Source organism: Crotalus tigris, unplaced genomic scaffold, assembly GCF_016545835.1.
Source record: "Crotalus tigris isolate CLP2741 ecotype Arizona unplaced genomic scaffold, ASM1654583v1 scf7180000017774.6281472, whole genome shotgun sequence".
NCBI lineage: Eukaryota > Metazoa > Chordata > Lepidosauria > Squamata > Viperidae > Crotalus > Crotalus tigris.
This window is the reverse complement of record NW_024096625.1, coordinates 1,380,202-1,401,560: the sequence shown is the minus strand read 5'-3', so window position 1 is coordinate 1,401,560 and position 21,359 is coordinate 1,380,202. Positions and strand designations below refer to the sequence as shown.

Here is a 21,359-nt window from a genome sequence, read left to right as displayed (position 1 = left end):
ACGATAACCGGGATGTTCCGGCCCACCTCCACCCCCGAAAACTCCCCACCCACCCTGCAGGTCTCCCTCCCACTATCCCCCCCTCCCAGCAGGCCACATCTCACATTCAAATCGAGCCGGGAAGTACATCCAGCCCCCCCTCCACTTCTGTTTACACACTCAGCAGAGGGGGCACCAGTTCTTGTTCCCAGCTCCATCACTCACACCCATACACACCCTAATACAATGAACTAAAAAAGGTTAAAAAACAATCATACAATCAGCATACACTAGCTAAAAGATTCTGAGAATCAAAGTCCAAGAGTCACCAAGGGCCAGTTCCCCCCCCCCCGGCAGCAGCGGCAGCGATGACAACGGGATGGTGCCAGCCAGGCCCCCCGTGGTGCGTGGCGGCCCCACTGGTCTCGCAAGGCCGGACCGACGAACATGGCCGCACGATGAAGGGGTGTAGCCCGCCGGAGGCCACGGGGAGAGAAGGGCCTAGTGTTTCTCCTCCTCCCTCTACACTTGTCCTCTGGCGGCGGTCCTCCCGCAAGGTTCCAGCTGGGCGGAACCAATGCGGCAATGGCGACTGGCTGGCTCCGTCTCCGGGGCTCTCCTTTCCACTGGTCTTCCAGCTCCGGGGTTGCCAACTCACTGGCAACAACAGTCATAATTAAGCCTGCCGGCCACTCCAGGTGAGCAACTCGCAGCAGTCAAATTAACATCCTCCTCCCCAGATACGGAGGGCGTCGATGGCAGCCAAGGTGCCGTAAGAGGGCGACCTTGTGCACTGGAGACGGACACGGGTCGTTTCCTCCGAGGCCTCGCTCGACGGTTGTCCTTCTGCTCCTGGGTCCCAAAAAGAAGATGGTGGCGGCCTGCAGCCTCTCAAAGGCCGAATACTTGCGGCGGCGGCCTGCAGCCTCTCAAAGGCCGAAGGGCGGCGACGCCGAGGTGGACAAGAAGCGGCGGCGGAAGAAGGTGGTGGGCCGGTGAATGATTTCGGCCTTGAGAGACTCCAATCTTCCCGGGCGCCCCTGGGCCAGCCGCTGCTTCGCGTCCCGCGAGGCCGGCGGGCTTCTCCCCGCGCCTGGGGAGATGTTATCCAACTGGCCTCAATAACGTGTGGATCCAGAATTGATCCAAACAGTGTCCCGCTATATTTGGACATGGACAGGCGCCATTTAGACTTCAAATCTGTCTTCCAATGCTTCAGCCATAGAAGCCTCTGAGAGACAATGGTGGCTGCAATGGATCTTGCAGAATACTTAGTGGAATGTAGGGAAGCGTCAGCCACATATTCTGATGTGGCCACTAGCTTACCCAGTGTTTGATGAGTTCTAACCTGATCTGGTGGGACGCTGGATTGTAGCTCGCGAAGCCACATGATCGATGCCCTGGCGAAAAAGGAGGAAGAAGTTGCGGCCTTGATCACCCTTCTGCAAAATCTTGCATTTGCTGCAAAACTTTAAAACTTGCATGGCCAAGTCTTCTATGTAGAAGATGAACACATGAATCATGCTCTGCAACATTCTTAAATATATGGGAACATTGAACCTTTTGTCCCTGCAATACATATAGATTATCTTCCTTTATGCCTTCTGCACAAATATTCTCATTCCTTTTGATGAGACATTTCCCATTTACAAAAATGACCTCAAAACCTTGTTTGTCTAAATTAGACACACTTAATTAATTATGTTCCTTCTCAGGTACACAAAGCACATTGGTAAACTTTGATTCCAAATATGGAATTTTTACATCTCCTTTTCCAATGACTTTTGCTTTCTGGCCATTTGCCAAAGCCACAGCTTCTTGTGCTACTGGAACAAACCTGCAAAATAATTCAGAGTCATTAACAATTGTTTGACTTGCCCCTCTATCAATTAGCCACTTGTCTCTGTTGTTGCTATTGCAAACTTTTGCAATTCCAAAATGTTCCTTTTGCAAAGCAGTCCTTTTGCTTTGCACAAATGTCTTGTTCTGCAAATTGTTCCTTTGCAAATGTGTCTTTTTTCCACAAATGTAGCAAGTCTTTTCCCGCTCTCCGCTTGCTCTCTGCTTGCAAAATCTCTCCTTTGTTGCAATTTGGTCCGGGTCTGATCTGCTTGTTTCTTCTCTGGAGACTTGCAGTTTGGACCCCCTCCTCAGGAATTTCTCCTCCTCGTGGCTACTTCTAAAATGGCGTTTTTCCTCTTCATTAAGCAAACATGCCTTTAAAGCCTCAAACTTTAAGTCTTGCTCTTCTTTGCATTCAAATATTGCAGAAACTGTGTCCCAGGTTTTATCTAAACTGTTCAATACCAATAAAACCTTCTGGGACTCAGGGAACTTAATCCCACGTTGTTCTAAGTCCCAAAATAAACTTTGCATTTTATTTAAATGCTGTTCCACAGATTCACCTGGTTGCAAACAGGCTCTGTAAAGTTTTCTTGACAATTGCACTATGTTGCAAGCAGAAACATTCACATGCACAGCTCTCAATTTCAACCATATTTCCTTTGCAGTCTTTAAATTTGCAACATTTAGAAATTGTGCATCATCTAAATTCAAGATGAGATAAGTCATTGCCTGATCATGGCTTTTCTGATCTGCAGCTGCAAATACTTGTGGTGGATTTTCAACAATATAGCACAACTCTTTTGCTTTCAGCAAACATTCCATTTTTGCAGCCCACGCAATGTAATTCTTCTGGCCCAAATGAGGCACACAGCTTTCTTTAAATTCCATTGCAGCCATTCTGCTAATTCTGCCTTGTTCTTATACTTTCTAAACACAGGCAATTTCTTCCAGCTTTAAATTACAATGCAATCCTTAGTAAGCTCTGGGCCCATAACCTGTTAGAGAATTTTAATTTCTCTATTGGTGAAAAAATAAATCAGAAGCTTTCACAGTTGACTGCATTTAGCTGATTCAAATAACTTTATATTTATATAAAAATAAATATTTTTCTTTACAGCAACATATCTTAATGAAGATTTCTTACAGAGACAAAACCTTGAGACTGGAAATCCAGCTCCTAACTCAATACTCTTGTTGCATGTGAAGAAAGTAGTACTTTCTTCAAATTGGCTGAGTTACCACATGACTCTTCCTGTTCATGAATATTCCAACAAACTGCATAGCCCTAGCTGACTTTACCCAATCTATAAAAGAAAAAAGTATTTAAATGGAAGATAATCAGAAAATACCAGGTCTGTAGGTTGCACTGGTAAGCTGAAAAACATCCTATAAAAAGGCAGTGACAAACCACATTTATACTACTGCCAAGAAAACAGCATGCACAAGAAGTCACGAGCAATCAAGCTAGATGAATAAGTTTTACTTGTGAAGTGTCCAATTTTGAGAAATTAATGCTTCTTTTTTCCTACAATCAAAATATATTGACATAATACTGTAATATCGGTAATAATCGTGGAAATAGAGATAGCTAGGCTTTAAACAGATTTGGAAGTGAGATTTAGACAAGCAATTGGGTAGACAATATGGAAACAATGTGGGGACATTCTTACTGACTTCAATTATCTTGTTTTAATCTAAGGTTTTACAGAAGTGGTATGTAACCTCTATAAGAACCTCATATATAATACATAGCTTCTTTACAAGGTGCTTTTAATCAAAAAGAAACTTTCTTCCATATTCAGCATGTTATGTGCTCCTGGCTACTTTCCTTCGTGACCAGTGACCAATAACCAGCCAAGACACAGTGAAGGCCTTTTGTTTCGTTTATTGCAATAAGCGGGGAGAGAAGCTTTCAAAGCTTGGTTCTCTCCAAAGTTTTAACCAAAAATAATTCCTTCTTTTATTCATCCCTATCACCGGCTGCTACAGCCCTCCTCTTTCCCCATTGGCTGAGGTAGTATGAGGTTACACTCTTTCCGTCCGCCTATACACATTTCCTGATAACATACTAAATCATATTCACTTATACAATAAGAATAAGAAAAATTAGACATGGTAATGGTTATTTTAAACTCAAATATATTTATGTCCCCATTTTAAACAATGTTCTTTTCCTGCTTTTCAATTCAATGTGCCTCTCTTCTTATCGTATTTAGCTTATTTTCCTTATTCTCCATTCAACCTTCCTGGCTAGCCATTTCCTTTATATTTTTATAGCTTCTCTTCTTCCTTTCTCAGACCCAACTATTTTTGCCTTATCTTACTTCCTTAATCTCTTCCTGACTCTCACCATCTGTATTTTTTTTTCTATTAGTTTCCATTGTATTGTATTTTTAACTGACTGAGGATTTATCATATTGATGTATATTTATCAATCCCCCCTGTATTTCTGTATACTCTGATGAATCTTCATTTTTGGCTATATTAGATAACATAAATTGAATCTGTATATCTTCTCCAGAGATGTTTTTCGCTACTGACCCCAATGTTTTAGTGCAAAATGAAATACAGCAGGGTATACACTGGAGACACAACACATAATACCTATCACAACTATAAACACTAGTCCTATAAATATTTGTTTTAACCATCCAAAATTGGGAAGCCAATTTGTTAACCAACTCCAATCACCCCACATATTTTCACACTGTTGTTCAGGAGCTTTGGCCACATTCCTGATTCCTTTTGCAATGTCCATTCTGCTTCATGATTGTCAGCTACCTTTAAATCCCACAAACAAATTTTTACCTTTATTTCCCAGGCTGTTCTGGTGTGTTGTCTTCAGTAATATTAGAAGTAGAATCCACCCTTCATGATTATTACACAGTATTTCACACCCACAAATTGATCCACAATTACAACAATAACAATAATCACTAGCTATTACAGAGGTAACACATCTACCACCTAATTCTTGCAATGTACATTTTCAGTTTCTAATGGTATGACTTCTGACTTAGTTATTCATTTTATTTGTAACAAACAACTTTTATTTCTCTGATGAGTCACCACCACCATCTTTGTTCTTCATCTGGGGTCACCTGAAATTCTAATAAAGATATTCAAAATAGGTAAGGGTTCTGGTCCACTACCCATTCAAGTTCTTTTAAACGTGGCTTTCAGTCCTTGTCCTGGAATAACCGTCCACCCTCTTTCAGGTCCAGTCACCACCTTTGCTCATGTGTAGTGAGTCCAACCCTTCTCAGCCCTCCGGACAGCAGATATAACAAGGAACTTCCTTTCTTTGGTTGTAGAAGTTCCTCCTTCCATTTACGATTCAGCACACACTGTCCCGGCTGGATCTTATGGACTGGAAATTCCAAAGGAGTTGTTTGCGCCACCAAGCCTTCCTGTCAAAGAGAAGACAGAGACCCCAGTACTTGTTCTACATTTAGCTATTTGTCTCCCTCCTTTGGGAGCCTTAACCCTTTATTAACCCTTTTACATATCAAACATCCCTCTGTAGCCCTTTGGGCTATCTCATAAATTCCAAGGGTAGCATAGAATTTCAAATACATTTCTACCTATGCTTTAATTCCCCAATGTTTCCCCTCATATAGTTTTTGGATCACCATTCTTGCAGTACCTTGTGATAACCACAGAATCCCCTTAAGACCATTTTTGTTGTTTGGTAATTATAAATCTATATCCTTAATCCTTTTACTATCTATTTTCCTTTCCAATTCAACTATCAAATACATTTCTAGATATTTTACTTCCTTTCATACCAATTGGGCTTTATTTGCTAAACACCCTCAATCCTTTCTTCTGCCAAAAAGTTGCTTTCCCATTTCTTTATAATTCCCAGAATAAGATCTTACAAACCTGGGAAGCTACATAAAAATGTATTTGCTTCCACAGCTTAAAAGGGGAGGAAAGAAAAGAAAGAAAAAAATCATTTATCCTGTATCAGATAGACTACACTTGTCCATGGAAGCTCTATCAAAAATTGTCACTTTTTTTTTCTTCTCCCCCTTTCACCCTGATTAGATACCATGTTACAAAAATATAACTCAATAAACTTATTGTAAATAACACATTCAGGATTTTAAAAGGTAAAGCACATAGGCTCACCAATTAGCATTGGGCCAACATTTCTGGAATGCCTTTTGTCTCAGGCAAATAACATTGAAATCACTCTTGTGGCAGCACATCAAAGAACACCAGGATAGCTAAGAAGACAAAAGATTGTCTCCCCCTTCCCCCACTCACTAAACCAGACAGAGTAAAAAATTTATACAAAACCTTTGCTTGAAACAGCCCTCAGTCAGGAGGAAAATTGCCATAACATTTACAGAAGTGGCTTGCCAATACCTCCTTCCTAGGGCTAAAAATAAACCAGCCCCAAAACACTCAGCCAACCCTCATGGCTAAAGCAGGATTTGAACTCAAATCCAGCCTTGCAGCCTATGGCTATAACCAGGAAACCAAATTAGTTTTCTATAAAGATTTCCCTCCCCCTGCTTGGCTCCAAGGAAAAGGAAAACAAACTGGACACACACAGTATGCAGCAATTAATCATCTTTTCTGCAGTAGCAAGGAGTCCCAAAGACACATATTTATCAGATGTTAAATAAAACATCATAAGATTGTTCCTTTGACAAGAATACCCTCAAATGCATTATTAAGGATAAATCCAAACTAAAATGCAAAGGAAAATCACTGAAGCATACCACACATACAAAAACAGAATATCAGAGTTGGATGGGACATTAGAGGTCCTCTAGTCCAACCCCTTACTGAAACAGGAAACTCTATCCATTTCAGACCCTATCAATTTCTAACCTCCTCCCAAAAACCTGCAATAATGAAGCATCCACAATTTCTAGAGACAATTATCCCACTGATTAATTATCCTTACAGTCAGGAAATTTTACCCTATTTCTGTTCTTTAAAAACACACATACACACAAACAAACATGCAGACAGAAACTGCCTTCCCCCTCCCTTTTTTTCTTCTTCTTCTTTCTTCTTCTTCTATCTGCATCTCTTACTTTTCCAAGGCAGAAATTCTTGGGTTAAAAAAAGTAACGAACTAAACATTTTTAAAAGGATTGCTCAAAAATTTCACCCCCCTTTCAATAGCCCTTCCACCATGGGCTTTAAACCCATTCTTCCTTCCAATGTAATGTTATACTGTTTCTGATCTACAGCTTCTTCTGGTTGTTTAAGAGTTACTTTTAAGGGTTTAATTTGAACCCTTCCCCTATTCCCCTCCTTGGCCCAAACTGAGGGGTTCACTTTTCTTTGAGCCTCCTCACTTAAGGCCATAATGTTTACCATTATTTCCCTTTCATTCCCCATAATAACAACCCCCAATTTACCAATTAAGTACCCCCTGGCCAAATTGCAGCTCCCTTTAACCAATACAAAGTTCAGGTCCTTTTAATACTGTCTGGACCATAGCAGATTTAAATATTGTTGTTTCTACTACATGTCCATAATTCCCTGATCCTTAATCTTCCCTTTCCCAATTTGCATTCCTGGAGGTAAAAGTTCAGGGTAAATCTGGTGGTCTAGAATCCACCGAATACACCCTTTCCTCCTCCAGGGATCCAACCTTTAAGGTTTATCAGGGGTTCCTAAAAAGCTGAACCAGAAAACAGATTAGTCCCCTGAACCCCTAATCCTCAAAATTCACCAAATTTGCTAGTTCTTCCCCCTCCTTCCTCTTAAGGTACCCATTTTCCCAGTGTCCTTCCTCCTTACAAAAGGCACATTTGTTTATTTATTTAAGGACTGGGGAAAATTTTTCTCCTAGAGATTTATATCCTCTGGTGCCAACTGGCTGTCCTCACCCCAGCCTGCCTTTCCTAATTACTCTTCCCCATCCTCTTTGCTGACATGTTTGCAATAATTGAGCCATGAATTTTATCTTATCTTACGTTTATCTCTCTCCTCTTCTCACTTCGCATATACTTTCTGAGCCTCTTTTACCGCTAATAAATCTTCTACTGTTTTAGTTTTCCATCTGTCTAATTTCTGCATTTGTACCCTAATACCTTCCCATGCTTTCTGTTGGTCCTAAAAACATTTCTAACCTGTTTTCCTACTTCAATAGAATCTTCTATTAGTTTGGGCAATTCTTTCCTAGATTGCCTGATTTCAAAAGCTGTTAGGGGGGACAATTCCCCCCCCCCTTTGGAGAGAGGTTTTCTCCTCTCTTGTTACCTTCCAAACTATAGGAACCTCAAGAAATACATAGCTTTCGAGACTTCCGGTGGATCTGCGCGGGCGATGGCGGCTACTTTGTAGCCGTCCTCCTGGGTAAGTGTAATGAATCGCTATGAACAGCGGACACCAGCTGTTCAGCGGTTCAAAATCCCCCTCCCGGGCAAAGGGGGGGGAAGAGGGTTGTCTGAATAGTGGTAGAGCCTCTTATACACCCCCAATATTTTTTGGGGGGTGAAAAGAGCGCTCCCACGGAGTTCAGACTGTCTCCGCTTCCCAGCTGCTTTTGTCCTTAGGGACAAAACAAGCCGTTGCAACCACCTCCGCGTTTAAAGAGATCTGGTGAGTTTTTTAGAAGCGGACAGAGTTGACTAGAGGATTAGCTTTTGCTTTCTTTGACTTTATATGGATTTTTAGTTTAAAGATTTATTTTTACGTTTATATTCCCTCTTTTTACTTTTTACTTTTTGCTGAAAGGGAAAGTAAAATGGCGATCGGCAGACTTTCCGGCGTTTTTTTTTCCTTTTGGGAAGCTACAATGGCGATCGGTAGGTTTTTTGGTGTTTTTCTTTCCCTTTCTCTTTTCTCTTCTTTTTAATGATTGGAACGGATGTTTTATTGTTTTTTTTTCTTTGATGAAAGTGAAAATAAAATGGCAATCGGCTTTTTTGGATTTTAGAAGCATTATTATTTTTGTTTATTTTTAAAGGCAGGCTTTCTGGTGTTTTTCTTTCCCTTTCTTTTTCTTTTTAATGATTTTTTTTTCTTTTTTTTTCTTGCTGAAAGGGAAAATAAGTTGTTTTGTTTTTTGTATTTATTAAAAAAAATGGAATGGATTTCTTTTTATTTAATTCCTTTTCTTTCCTTCCCCCCCCTTTTTTTATTATAATGATCTCCCTTTGAAGGATTTATTGATTTTTTTTTCTGGAGTTAATCTTTCTTTTTCTTTTGTTTAATTTTTGTGGCCCCAAAGTGTTTAGTATTTTTTTGCTATAATGATCTCCTTTTGAAGGATTTTTTGAAATTTTTTTTTGGATTTAATCTCTCTTTTTCTTTTGTTTAATTTTTGTAACTCTCAAGAAGGAGTAAAGATTTTTTTTTTTAAGATGGCTCTAAAGCGTCCAGGGATTCCTACAGCTCCTAAATCAATAGCCTCACCTTCTTCCTCGGTTCAGCCAATAATGGTGAAGGATCTGCAAGATATGATGGGAAATGTTATATCTCAAATTAGGGCAGAAATGAAAGAGATTTTAGAGGAAAATAATAAGATTTTGAGGCAAGATATAGTTTTGGCTTTAAAAGGAGTTGCCTCTGTTTTTGAAAAGCTGAATTCCCATGTGGAAGAGGTAGCAGAAAAAGTGGAATTGATGGAGGAAAAATTTGAAAGCATGGAAAAAGAAATGGAAAATGAGATTCTTATGCTTCAATATGGACAAATGGAATATGCCTTAACAATCAGAGGCTTGGGAGAGTCTTTGCAAGGAGATCTGAAAGAGATGGTTGCAAAGGACTTTGCTGTGATTTTGAATAAAGAAAAAGAGGAAATACTTAGTGAAATTGAAAAATTATTTAGAGTTAATTCTGTGGTGGCAGTGCAAAAGAATTTGCCAAGAGATGTGGTAATTTACTTTGGGAAAAGATCCCTGCGCAATGAAATTATACAAGCTTTTTATAAAAAGAGATTTCAAATTGCTTTACAAGACGTTATAATTTTAAAGGAGATCCCATCTAAAATTTTAAGAAGAAGAAAGGAGTTTGCTTTTTTAGCAGATGAACTTAAAAAGAGATGAATCTCGTTCAGATGGGATGTTCCGATTGGAATGGTGGTGAATTACCTGGGGATATGTTATAGACTTAATACTGTTTTTCAAGCAAAAGATTTTTATACTTCGGTCCTGGGGGTATGTTCATCGCCATCTACTAAGTTTAAAGCCTTGGAAGAAAAGAATGTAGAATTACAGCCTGAAGAGCCTATACTTATGAAAATTGGGGAACCACAGTTTGAGGGGCCTCAACAAGTTCAGATAGAGGAGCAGAAGATAATTTGTGCAACATATAACTGTAAAGAAAAGCAGCAACAGAAGAAGGTTAAGGAAGCCTCACATCTATTGGCTTCTAAACCTGCAGGAAAAGTAAGACTTATAAAGTTTTTGGAGCAACCCTCAAGGGTAAAATTGCTGTCTGAAGAAATGGAAAATGGGAAATCTCAGTCTGAGAGGCTTCAACAAGCTGAGAGGAAGGGGCGGAGGACAACTTGTGCAACATATAACTGTAAAGAAAAAGACCAACAGAAGAAGGAGTTTAAGGAATCTTCACATGTATTGGCTTCTGAGCCGGCGGGGGAGTCAGGATTTATAATTTCGGAGCAACCTTTAAGGGCAGATCTCAAAGCATTTCTTTCGAGCCTTATGGATAAGAGAGACTGATAAGGATGGCGATCGAATGAAAATTCTATATGGACAATTGAGACTGATAAGGACTGTGTCTTTTGTGGATGGAACTTGCTATTGGTAAAGATTTAAATGTTTAATGTGTTTATTGTGGATGGAATTTATTATTGGTAAAGATTTAAAGATTTAAAAGACCTGGAGGAATGTTGTCCATGGGGTTGCGATGGGTCGGACACGACTTCGCAATTAACAACAACAACAACAACAACAAAAGATTTAAATGCGTATAAGGGAATTTTAATGTTTTAAGTTTTAAGTAATGTTTAAATTTGTGTTTTGGAGGGAGTTTATAAAGAATGATGGATAATAATATAAGTATGATATGAAAAGGTTCGGAGTATATTATAATGTGTTCAATGTTTGGGTTTTTTTAATTATTATTATTATTATTTTTAAGATGGAATTTGTTATTGGTAAAGATTTTAATGCGTATAAGGGGATTCTAATGTTTTAAGTTTTAAGTAATGTTTAAATTTGTGCTTTGGAGGGAGTATAATTTGTTTAATTAAATGTATTCAGATTTGTTTATGATTTATATTAGATTTTATATTGTAGGTATAGATGTTCAAAGAAAGTAATGTTTAAATTTGTCTTTTGGAGGGAGTCTATATAGAATGATGGATAACATTATAAGTATATTAGAAAATGTTTAGAGTATATTATAATGCGTTTAATGATTGTAATTATTATTTTTTAGAGAAGATAATCTATTTAATTTAGGGTATTTAGATTTGTTTAGGATTTATATGTGTTTCAAGTTTTTCTTTTCTTTTTTTGGAAAATTTTAATTAAGCCTGTACTCAACTCTGGGAAGGTTGGGGGAGGGTTTGGGAGGCTTGGGGGGTGGGGGAGGGTAAGGGAGGGTGGGGGGGTCTGGGGAGGGGATTTGTTTTGTAAAATTTAAAAAATTTTCAATAAAAAAAAAAAGAAATACATAGCTTTCTACTTAACTCTTTCACACAAAATAGCGGATCAGAGATCTCGCTTTTCATCCTGGCCAGGCATAAAACTTCACACAGCTCCTTTCTCTCTCTCTCTCTCTCTTTCCCTCTCTTCCATCTGATTATTTCCATTCTTTTAACACCTTCCATTGTCCTTCTAATTACTAAGAAACTACCCTTCTTCACCCTTTCTTGCTTTTACACCAGACACAAAAAATTCCAAATGCTTCACCCCAGGCAAAATAATCATTCTTATTTTCAAGAAGCTTTTTTAAGTTTTGGAATAAGACCTTGTTGTTTTGTATATTACTGTTAGAGGGTCTCTCCCTCCCCTCCCCCAGGTCTTTAGAAATGAGTCAATACAAACCCCAAACACACAGACCGTTAAACATAATTTCCAGACCTTTCCACTTTTACTCTTTTAGGGCACTTGTAGCTTGTTCTCCAGGCAGTGGAGAAATGCAAGGAGCATTTCTGATAGACTTTAACCACTGCCTATCCATTCCCCATCGCTCTAAGCTAAGCTGAGAAGCCCAATTTAATTTGTTGGCTGGCCAAACATGTACTTAGGCCAGGTATATACTGTAATGTATCATCCTTCCTTTGTTCAAATGCCTTGTTTAAAGCATTGACTTAAAACACTTCAACATTCTCCCTAAGGGATTCCCATCTCCCTAAGGGGGTTCATTCCAGAATGTAAATACCTTTCCTCTTTTTCCTTATTGGCCGGCACACTGGCCGGGGAGGCGTCCCTCCTCTTCAAACTCTTATTTAACACCTCTCTGATATACAGATACCCCTCTGGTATCTTACCTGTCAGGCTGAGTTGAAGTCCTTCCTTAGGTCGGCCGACTTTCCCTTAGGTTTTCACTGGGTCCTGGCTTTCATCTCGGGATCTCCAATTCCTCCTTGTTTGAGCAGGGGCAATCCGACCTTTAGGGCTGGGAAAAACTTACCCAGGTGCACACTCCCCTTTCGAATATCCCCGGCTGCCAAAGATGCAAATCCCGGAGGAGCCCCCAAGGCTATTATGTGCTCCTGGCTACTTTCCTTCGTGACCAGAGGCAAGCTCGCCTGACCAATAACCAGCCAAGACACAGTGAAGGCCTTTTGTTTCGTTTATTGCAATAAGCGGGGAGAGAAGCTTTCAAAGCTTGATTCTCTCCAAAGTTTTAACCCAAAATAATTCGTTCTTTTATTCATCCCTATCACCGGCCGCTACAGCCCTCCTCTTTCCCCATTGGCTGAGGTAGTATGAGGTTACACTCTTTCCGTCCGCCTATACACATTTCCTGATAACATACTAAATCATATTCACTTATACAATAAGAATAAGAAAAATTAGACATGGAAATGGTTATTTTAAACTCAGATATATTTATGTCCCCATTTTAAACAATAAGTTCTTTTCTTGCTTTTCAATTCAATGTGTCTCTCTTCTTATCTTATTTAGCTTATTTTCCTTATTCTCCATTCAACCTTCCTGGCTAGCCATTTCCTTTATATTTTTATAGCTTCTCTTCTTCCTTTCTCAGACCCAACTATTTTTGCCTTATCTTACTTCCTTAATCTCTTCCTGACTCTCACCATCTGTATTTTTTTTTCTATTAGTTTCCATTGTATTGTATTTTTAACTGACTGAAGATTTATCATATTGATGTATATTTATCAAGCAGAATAAAACACTATGAAATTTTGGAGGGAGATCTTTAACAAAATAATAGCAGTATCTAAATAAAGGATTGAATTCCTATCAAATTCAGGTTTAGTATAGGTAGTCCTTGACCTACAACAGTTCATTTAGTGACAGTTCAAAGTTACAACAGCATTGAAAAAAGTGATTTATGACCATTTTTCACACTTATGACCATTGCAGAATCCCCATAGTCACGTGATCAAAATTCAGATGCTAAGCAACTGCTTCGTATTTAGAACAATCGCAGTGTCCCAGGGTCATGGATCACTTTTTGTGGTTTTTTGACAAGTAAAGTCAATGGGGAAGCCGGATTCATTGAACAACCAGGTTACTAACTTAGCAACTGCAATGATTCACTTAATAACTGTAGCACAAAAAGTCATAAAATGAGGCAAAACTCACTTAACAAACGTCTCACTTAGCAACATAAATTTTGGGCTCAATTGTGGTTGTAAGTCGAGGACTACCTGCATATATTTTAGTACAAATCGAAGAAAGGAATAAATATGTACAAGCAAAAAACTTATTGTTCATATGTTTTAGCAGCAAAGTCAAAATAATTCCTCATCAGTGAAAATATCAGGATAATTTTTTCTTCTGCTTAAGCTATTTCTAGATAAGCATAGCCACAATGGTAGTTCAGAGCTCAGAAGTAGAGCAGTCATACAATCAAATCTGAATTGCAAAAATTGAGATGGCCATACATTGTAGGGAAGTATCTTGAGATTTATCTATCTTTTTGCTGTCATCTGAGGATGTCTGCCACACTCACTCCCACCATAATACTCTATGCAAACATTTCAGTAGATGTTGCCAGCCCTGCAGGTGACAACCAATGTTCATTTTTTAAGGACAGTGCTTGAATCTTGGCTGTAGTTATATCACTAAATGGATATCATTTCTGTGATTTATTCCAGAAATGTCTGATACCTAGAGCTAGATCTGACGATGTGAATTGCCTGTCAATTGTATCTCTAATGTTTACCCACTTACCTAGAAACAGTGTGTTTTCAATAGCAGATAACAGTTGATTGAATCCTACTCTGATGGAGCAGAATTTCAGCTTAGTTGCTGATGCCACCTTTGCTTTTTCCATTTTTTAAAATTTTCCTTTCTCTTTTGTTTTGGTCTATTCTGTATGTTTCATCCAGCCTCTCTCAATACCAGACTGTCTATATATAGTCCTTGACTTATGACTATGATACCCATTAAAGGCATAAGTCATGATAGTCATAAAATGGGTCACCTTCAGGATAGAACCAATGTTATTGCCTTTTTCTGAGATGGTAGTTAAGCAAATGCCACATTAAGTGAATGCTTAAGTGTTTGTTATGGGCTGGTTTTGCTGAAAACTGGAATAAATGCTGCTTTTCAGTAAAAATATCATAAAATGCAGTAATGTAACTGTGGAATGTTGCAAAGAGCTGTAAAGGCAGGCTAGCTACTGACTGCCCAAAATGCAGTTACATCACTATGGAGGAGTGACCATCAGAACCAAGTGTTAAATGCCCTTGTAGAAGTCTATCATAACTTCAAACAGTTGCTGTGTGAACTATTATAAACCAAGGACGGCACCTCCCTAACATAATCATGTCGAAACAGACACCGCTGCCCAGGCCCCCCGAGAGACAGAGGGAGTCTCCAATGGCAAGGGATCGGCCTAGGTGGTCTCCTGGCATTGGGAAGCCAGAGGAGCTACTGACAGGGAAACCATCATCAGAGGATCCAGAACCAGACCACACCACCCAAGGGAACAGCATGATCTATGGCAAGACCAGAAGAAGACTCACAACACAAACATTGACCAGAGGCTCGAACTCCTCGAAGAAATGTTTGGAGAACTCTTTGCCCATTTTCCCTGGAGCTATCCACTCCCACACCTGGACTGGCACTAGCACCAGCAACGCTACCCACCACCCTAGCACCCTGATTCCTGCGGGACCAATAGGGCAAGATGATTATTGGATACCAGAACTGAAAGTGAAATTCAATGGAGAGGCAGTTGGGGAACTTCCTTATCCAAGCATGGAACTTCATGGTGCACCATGGGACAAACTACATCACTGTAGCTCTGGAGGGAGAGGCAGCCAACTGGGTAGTTTCTTTCCATGATGCTATTACCGAAGAGCTGCATGATTTTGACTATTTTATGATTGCCCTAAGACAACCATTTGAGGACCCTCTGGCAAACTGGAGGGCGAAAAGGAGGATCAAGATCATCTGGCAAGGCAGTTGATTGATCACGGTCTATGTGCAAGAATTCCGGGGGTTGGCTAGCAGGCTCCTGGACTGGCCACAAGACATGTTCCTAGAATATCTCCAGGGGTACTTACATTATACCAAAAACTGTCCGGAGTGGAACGTAGATGGACGGCTCAGGAGAAGGAGGTTTATGTGGTCAGATGGAACCTTTTGAGGTTTGGACTGATCATAAAAACCTAGAAGCACTGAACACCTCACCCCCCGAAAGCTGTCCCCTAAACAAGTGAGGTGGGTGCAATACATTAATCATTAAAGTATTTGCCTGGAGGAAAAAAAAATCTTAGCAGATTCCTTGTACAGAATGCCCTAGTATAATACTGCCAAGGAAGAGGTAGTAGACATCATCATTCTTTCCAATCAAATAGCAGCACTAGTTACCACCAGAGCCCAGCACCAAGCACAGTCCAACTTGCAGCAAGTTCCTAACCTCTCAGCACCCTGGAAAAAAATTTCTATGTATTTTATTTTTGAATTGCCTGAGTGCTCTGGGAACATTGTAGTTTGGGCCATCACCAATCTCTTTTCAAAACATGCATTTTGTGGCATGCCCAAAGCTTTTATGTAACTTCCATTCCCAGTATCCTGATAAACCACACTTAATCTTTCTTCTTCACTTTTCATTTCCAGGCCTAACACCTTATTTCAAGGGGGGCAGAATGTCAGCTATCACCTTATGCTTGCTGTGCTTTGCTGTTATGTAGTGACAGACTGCCATGAACTGTGGGAAGAGGGGATGAAGAGGAATGCTTAGTGAATCAAAAGAAGAGACTGCACCTCCTCAAGACCCTGCCCCAAGGTCATCTAGTTGCAAGAAGGAGGAAGCAGCATACCAAGCTGCGCCTGGACTGACCATTATGAAAACATCTTGCATGGATTTGATTGGTTACAGTGGGGTGGGCTGCGAGGGACACTTAAGGGGAAGAAAGTAGAACTGAGGGATTTTGGTATGCAGTTCTCAGTTCTAGCTATGCAATACTGCAATTCATCTGATGTCTAATAAAATTATACCTTTCTCAACAAATGGAGACAAGGATCATTTCTATTTAAAGGTTTAAGTTGTGAGTAGCCTGACACAGTCAAATAATACAAATACATACAGTCATGTGAAAAAGAATGTACACCCCCTTTGAGTTCTATGGTTTTATGTATGATGATATAATAATCATCTGGTCCTTAGCAGCTCTTAAGAGTAGGTAAATACAACTTCAGATGAACAACAATACATGACATATTACACCATGTCATCATTTATTTTACAAAAAGAAAGCCAAAATGGAGAAGCCATGTATGAAAAGCTAAAACCTTAGTACTTCCATAAGTATGAAGAAATTAAGTAGCAGCCAGGTCCTGCTAACCAGGTGTCCTTGATCAACTGATCATCAGCAAATGTGACTACTTCTATAAAAGGTGAAGTTTTAGGTACTTGATGATCTCCAGCACTGAAGTGTGCGTTAACACAATGTCAAAGAGGAAAGAAATCAGCAATGATCTTAGAAAAGCAATTGTTGCTGCCCATCCATCTGAGAAGGCTTATAAGACCATTTTCAAACACTTTGAAGTCCATCATTCTTCAGTGAGGAAGATTATTCACAAGTAGAGAACATTCAAGACAGTTGCCAATCTTCCCAGGACTGGACAACCTAGCAAATTCACCCCAAGGTCAGATCGTGCAAAAGTTGCAAAAGTTATATCTCAAACTCTACAAGCTTCAGTTAGCATGTTAAATCTTAAAGGTCATGGCAGTACAATTAGAAAAAAACCCTAAAGTATGTTTTTTTTGGAAGGGTTGCCAGGAAAAAGCCTCTTCTTTGTAAAAAGAACATGGCAGCACAGATCAGGTTTGCAAAGTTGCAGCTGAACAAATGAAGACGTCTGGAACACTGTCCTTTGGACAAACAAGACAAAGGTGGAGATGTCTGGCTATAATGCACAGTGCTATGTTTGGCAAAAACCAAGCACAATATATCAGCACAAACATTTCACACCAACTGTGGAGCACAATGATGGAGGGGGTGATGAGTTGGCCTTGTTATGCAGCCACAGGACCTGGGCACCTTGCAGTCACTGAATCAACCATGAACTCCTCTGAATACAAAAGTATTCTAGAGACAAATATGAGGCCACCTGTCTGACAGCTAAAGCTTAACCAACGTTGGATCATGCAGCACGACAATGATCCCACACACACACTAGCAAATTTAAAACAGAATGGATGAAAAAGAAAAGAATCAAGGAGTTGCAAAGTCAAAGTACAGACGTCATCCTAATTTAATGCTGTACTGTGATGGGACTTCAAGAGAACTGCATGAATAAATGCCCACAAACCTCAATGAACTGAAACAATATTGTAAAGAAGAGTGGGTCAAAATTCCTCCACAACAATGTGAGAGACTGATAAAGGCTTACAGAAAATGATTATTTCATGTTACTGCTGCCAAAACAAGCTATTTAATCATAAGGTGTACTTAGCTTTTCACACATGGCTTTATCTTTTTTACATGTTTTTATTTTTTCATTTGGATAATTTTGATTTCTTTGATTATAGGATTATGATTTTATGAATGTTTACTTTTTCTGCCAATATAGGATCCATTTTAGGATCCAAAATCCATTCTGAGATCTAGTGCTAAACTCCAGAAAGGCATTAATACTATGAAATATTTCCACCAGAAAATAGTATCTGTCCTACATACACAAAGCCATAAATTTGAGTAAGAAAAATGGAAGACTGTAATAATTTATGTAGCCCTAGCTTAGCTAATCAGAAGGATGGGAAATTCAACTTTGGCCCAATCCTCATCACAATATTATTTAGAAGAGAATATAGTAGAATGACCAGCACTTTATGCTTCAACATGCAAGAGAGAGAGTTGAAATGCAACACATCTGTAGAATGATAGAATTGAATTCTCATTGACCTCAAAGCATCTCATAGTTAGACTGAGTGGTAAAACATAACCTGATAAAACAGAAACAATATACAAACTCAAAAGTAATTTGTACAAATTGTATTTATAAATGCAGAAGGCATTATACAATTCTATTGCAGCTGAAAGTTGATATTGTTAGAAAAATAAGTTTGTTGACACAAAGCAAAAGTTATTTTGTGGGAATCTGATAAATTGTTTTGTACTGCCATTAATCATCATCACCTGTACTATCATAGCTATCATCAAAAGGCAGATTGACTGCAATACAGCAATACACGGACACAAAATAATTACAGGGTATATGTATATGCATATATATACACACACACACACACACATATATACACATACACACATCATATATACATATATACACATACATATATGTACAAACTCCCCCATTCAGATTTTAGCCTATATCGCCTCAACGTGTAGATGACCTGCCCCCGACTCTGTTCTCGCCTCTAAATAGCCATATTCTATACTGGCACGAAGCGGCACTCACCAAGACCAATCCACAAGCAATGCTTCAATAGGGAGACCATTCCCAAAGCCATGGCTCCAGTAGAGGAATGAAGCCTGCCGACGCCAAGGGACTTTATTTTAAGCAACAGGAATCTTTGACGAACGAATTATTCCACAGAAAGATGGGCAGGACCAAGTGCAACCAATTCAACCTCGTAAAAAGCCTCCACTAAGGGAGCCCGTAGCAAACAAGCCAACCAACCGTCCCTTTCGTTCTTCTTCGAAGAAGGATCTTTAGCTACCACAAAGGGCACGTGGAAAGGGAGGGAGTTCTGATTGGGTCGTTTTGGGGAGGGCAGAGGAAGAGCGAAGGAATGATTTTCGTTTTCCTTCTTCCTCTAGGGATTTACTGGTCGGCGGGAGACCGTGCTGTTGCGGTGAGTGGGAGCTTGCACCAGACTCTCTCGCAAGGCGAAGGAACATGCGTAGCAAAAATATTTAAAACAAACTCATTTGTGCCGGCGGAAGTGCAGGTTTTTCGTCTTGTGGGTTCTATTTTTGAAACTGCCTGAAGGTGGATTAACCAAGGCTCACGAATTCCGGATTTTATTATTCACTCAAAGATCAGAGTTGAAAGAGGGCAGCATGGAGAGTAGCCAAGAGTCGAAAGCAAAAGACAATAAACTCTAGTGTTATCCAGCCGCCACTGTTGTATGTATGACGGGCCGTTGCCCGGAGAGGAGCTGGAAAGGCTACCCTTGGGGGTGGTTTTGTGTCTATCTCTGATACAGTACTCTTCCCCCCTTCCCCCCAGCAATGGAGAAAAGGGCAGTTTCTCTCTTTTTTTTAAGGCAAATATGGTTTTTGAGCTATTCTTGATAATGCCCTTTCATAAAATACGCAACGTTGTGCATTTAAAAAATATATCCTACCTATTGAGACAAAATTGTAAAACTTGGAAAATACTCTGTCCAACAAGATTTCCAAGTGTCCTGCTTAATGCTAGAAGCATATCTACTTGAGGATATCTGATAATTTTCCAGCCTTTGTCTCAAGCACTACTGCAAAAAATTCACCAAATTGTGTAACAGTCTCTTCCACTGCCTGCAACTCAGTCAAGAGTTAGGGCCCATTAGGGCAGTGACAAATCTTCCAGTATTGGAAGACTGTTGTAATATTATGTCCTCACAACTATAATTTATGTAAGGCAAGATATAACCAGATACTTTAATATTCTTATAAGCCTTGGCTTGTGAAGCCTTCATCCATCAATAGCCCCAGTATTTGCTGCAGTTTATCACTATCATGTTTGAGTAGTGGTGCCCAAAACTAAATACAGTACTTCAAACTACTTCTCATGATCTGAGCATCATGCCCTTGTTCCTGTACCGCAGAATATTGTTTACCTTTTCAGCAGCTGCAGTTGGCTTACGTTTCACTTGGATTTGACCTGAGTACAGATTATTTTTACATATACTGTCAAGCCAATACTGTTACCACAAAAATAGTCACAAATTGAAATCCACTCTGAGTTACAAATAGAAAGGAAGTTTATTAGACTTCACATCCAAGTCTAAAAAAATAACTGTTTGCAAAGCGTGGTGGATTCAGGAAGGCAATGCAATGTAGCCAAGCACTAAATACATTATACATTATACTAATAAGATCCCTCCCCTACTATCCTATATCAATTCTAGAGGAGAGATGTCTCCCATCTTCTACACCTGTTAGATCCAGTAGGGATACTAGGCACCAGAAGGTACTTAAAAACAATTCCTAGATGGTGACTCATACTGAGCCCCATGGTAACTCCTGTTCTCCCCCCTTCCTCCACCTGAGGCTTGTATGTTCCCTATATACTCAAAGCATCTACTCAGGCAATTGATTATACAATAATAATTATAAAATATAAAATATGATTACATGATAATAATACTAACAATATATATATTTTTATTTTTAAATTTTCCCCACAATACCACCCTTTAAATTTCTTCTTGAATAAATCCCATTTATTCATGTCAGCTTACTGCTCAAGTCTGTTTATATATTTTTAAATCTTCTCTTATTTATTTACTTACTTATACCACCTCTACCCCAATTTTGTGCTCTCTGCAAGCTTTATGAGTACTTACCACTCCTTGCACAAGTCATTGATAAAAAACATTAAAATATAAGGACTTGGGACTAAGCTTCCTAGCACTCCACTCAATTCTCCAAGCTGAAGTAGATCCATCTATTAGCACTAATTTTGCCTACTGCAAGTCTATCTAGCAATATATTATTAAACCCACTTAACTATTAAGAACATATAATCTGTCAAAGTTTTTATTGTACTGGAATCCAGATACACCATATCTTATACATTCCTGAATGACCAAGTTAACAAGATAAGGAAGGAAATAAAGCTAGTCTGGAATTATTTGTGATAAATCCATTCCAACTCCTGTTAGCATGTCCACAAGTGCTCACAAAAGTACTGATACTGTAATCTGTTTGAAAACCTTGTCCATTATAGGAGTCAAAGTGACACATATAGTTTCCTGGGTTGTCTTCCTTG

At 39.3% G+C, this 21,359-nt stretch overlaps 1 protein-coding gene across 2 annotated transcripts in view; it reads right to left on the bottom strand.

Annotated features, from left to right (window-relative positions):
- RAMP1 (receptor activity modifying protein 1) overlaps positions 1-19,078 on the bottom strand; it is an 82,897-nt gene extending 63,819 nt beyond the window's left edge. The window contains exon 1 of one of the 2 annotated variants that reach the window (XM_039341946.1): positions 18,840-19,078. Coding sequence is in view for 1 of the 2 variants with exons in the window: in XM_039341947.1 (XP_039197881.1) it covers positions 18,840-18,891 (52 nt within the window). In the remaining variant the exon portion in view is untranslated. The remainder of the gene's footprint in view (positions 1-18,839) is intronic. The other variant, XM_039341947.1, reaches the window with a different exon arrangement.
- Positions 19,079-21,359: the final 2,281 nt, after the last annotated feature.